At 46.4% G+C, this 2,002-nt stretch overlaps 1 protein-coding gene across 1 annotated transcript; it reads right to left on the reverse strand.

Moving 5' to 3' along the window:
• Positions 1-624: 624 nt before the first annotated feature.
• LOC141607845 (UBA domain-containing protein Mud1-like) lies at positions 625-1,611 on the reverse strand. Its single transcript, XM_074427194.1, has 2 exons — positions 1,197-1,611; positions 625-902 (listed from the first exon to the last, which is right to left on the reverse strand). The coding sequence occupies exons 1-2, from the start codon at positions 1,609-1,611 to the stop codon at positions 625-627; spliced, it is 693 nt and encodes a 230-aa protein (XP_074283295.1).
• Between the last annotated feature and the right edge of the window lie 391 nt (positions 1,612-2,002).

Here is a 2,002-nt window from a genome sequence, read left to right on the forward strand (position 1 = left end):
GTGGCCAACCCTCCGGGATCGGTCTGTGTCGCCGCAAGTGGTACTCGTACAGAGGGTGTAGGGTCAAAGCTAAGTCCCTCTCCATACGAGCCTGACGCTCTGCAATCTCACACAACAAACCGTAAACGGCGCCCCCTTGGTGCAGGACCGCGGGCGCCACAAAGGGAGGAGGTAGTCTAAAAGTAGCCGGTAAGACCGGCTCAGTCTGGTCAGTGGGAGGTGGAGTAGGAGTAGGAGTGGTAGTAGTAGTGGGAGAGAGAAATAAAAGTAAATGCAAACTGAAAGATAAAGAGAGTGAATACGGAAAGCTCACAAGATTGCACGAATAAGGGACCTCCCTAAACCAACCAGCAACATGGGAGGTCACAGCTAGCGGCTTCAGAGCAGCTAAGTTGCGAACAGAATGCAAGAGTACCTGCAAATTCGAAAATAGCAACCGCACAAAAGGACTGCTAAAGCAAAGAAGGCTAAATTGTTCACAATCTATAGCCGAATAGGCTAATTATTATGGTACACAACAAAACTAAATAAAGTGTTCAAAAATAAGTAAAAAGTTCTAAAATTCCGGGCTGCCTTCCGGTAGCGCTAGTTTCAGATAGGTCCCAGCTCGACCTTCTTCCCAGATCATCCAACAGCACAAATCATTGGCCTACTACTAGGCCTCTGACTGGACGAGGTAGCTTCAGCAATCGTCAAGCGGACATCCGGCCTCCACAGCTTGGCAATGTAAGAACAACAGCTTCCCACAGCATCCGGGTCCCAATCTATCACCTCATCACACAACTTCTTTCTAGACGGCATGACATTATCGGCATCTCCTCCAGGATCATCTATCCGGGCAGTTCCAGACTTCAAACTAGGAGCACCCATCTCACCTCCCGGGTCTTTGAACTTGTCGCGACCTGTAGAAAGAGAAACAACCAAATGTTCCTCCAATTTGCTCCCAGAATGGGGCGGAGGTGTCATAATAGCAGCAATAATATGTGACTTAGAAGGACTATCAGACGGTATATCAAAGGACTCTTCATGAGGGACATCATCACATGGCGTGATGTGCATGGGTTCCCTAGGGTCATCAGACTTAGTAAAAACCAAGTCCTCCCCTCCGACCTGAAAGGTAAGTGTCCCAACCCCGACATCGATAATTGCGCCAGCAGTGCACAAAAATGGTCTTCCCAAAATAACGGGAATGTTACGGTCTTCGGATATATTTAAGACAATAAAATCTACGGGAATAAAGAAATTCCCGATCCTAATAGGTACATCATGTACAGCTCCTTTGACCCGTACATAAGAATAGTCAGCTAGCCGAACAGTCGTTCTAGCGCGTGTAAACTTAGTCAAACCCAATTTCAAGGCAAGAGATAAAGGTAAAACGCTAATACTAGCTCCTAGGTCACATAAAGCATTATCAATTGAATGGGTACCTATTGAACATGGTATAGAAAAATGACCTGGGTCAGACATTTTGGGCGGGGTCCCATTTCGAAGAAGTGCGTTGCACTCTTCAGTCATAGCAACATTCATTACCGTCTTAACATCACTAATATCCCTCTTAGACCAATTAATTTGGCCAATAAATTCAGAATAAAAGGGTACCTGGGCAATCATCGCTTTGTAGTGATCAGCGACATTGAGATCTCGGATACGGTCCAGGAATGCACGGCGTGGTAGCAATCGTTGTGGATAAGGAACTTGAACAGAATAGGAGTTGACCGTATGTTCCTTTGTATCGTGACTCGGAATAGGTGTTGGTGACGATTTAACAGTTTCCGCAGCTTCTGGGGTCGATCGAGCATGTCTATTAGTGGATCGAACTGTTTCCCCTTCGTCTTCAGTCGATCGGGCATCAGCAGTAGCTCGATCGAAGGCCTTTAGCTGTTGTTTACTCGATCGAAGATAATCAGGTGGTCGATCGAGTGAATCTTCACAACAATCATTCGATCGAACAGGTGAAGCAGGTCGATCGAATGAAAAATCCTCCATATGACTCGATCGAGTA

The sequence above is a fragment of the Silene latifolia genome, chromosome 10, assembly GCF_048544455.1.
Source record: "Silene latifolia isolate original U9 population chromosome 10, ASM4854445v1, whole genome shotgun sequence".
Lineage (NCBI taxonomy): Eukaryota > Viridiplantae > Streptophyta > Magnoliopsida > Caryophyllales > Caryophyllaceae > Silene > Silene latifolia.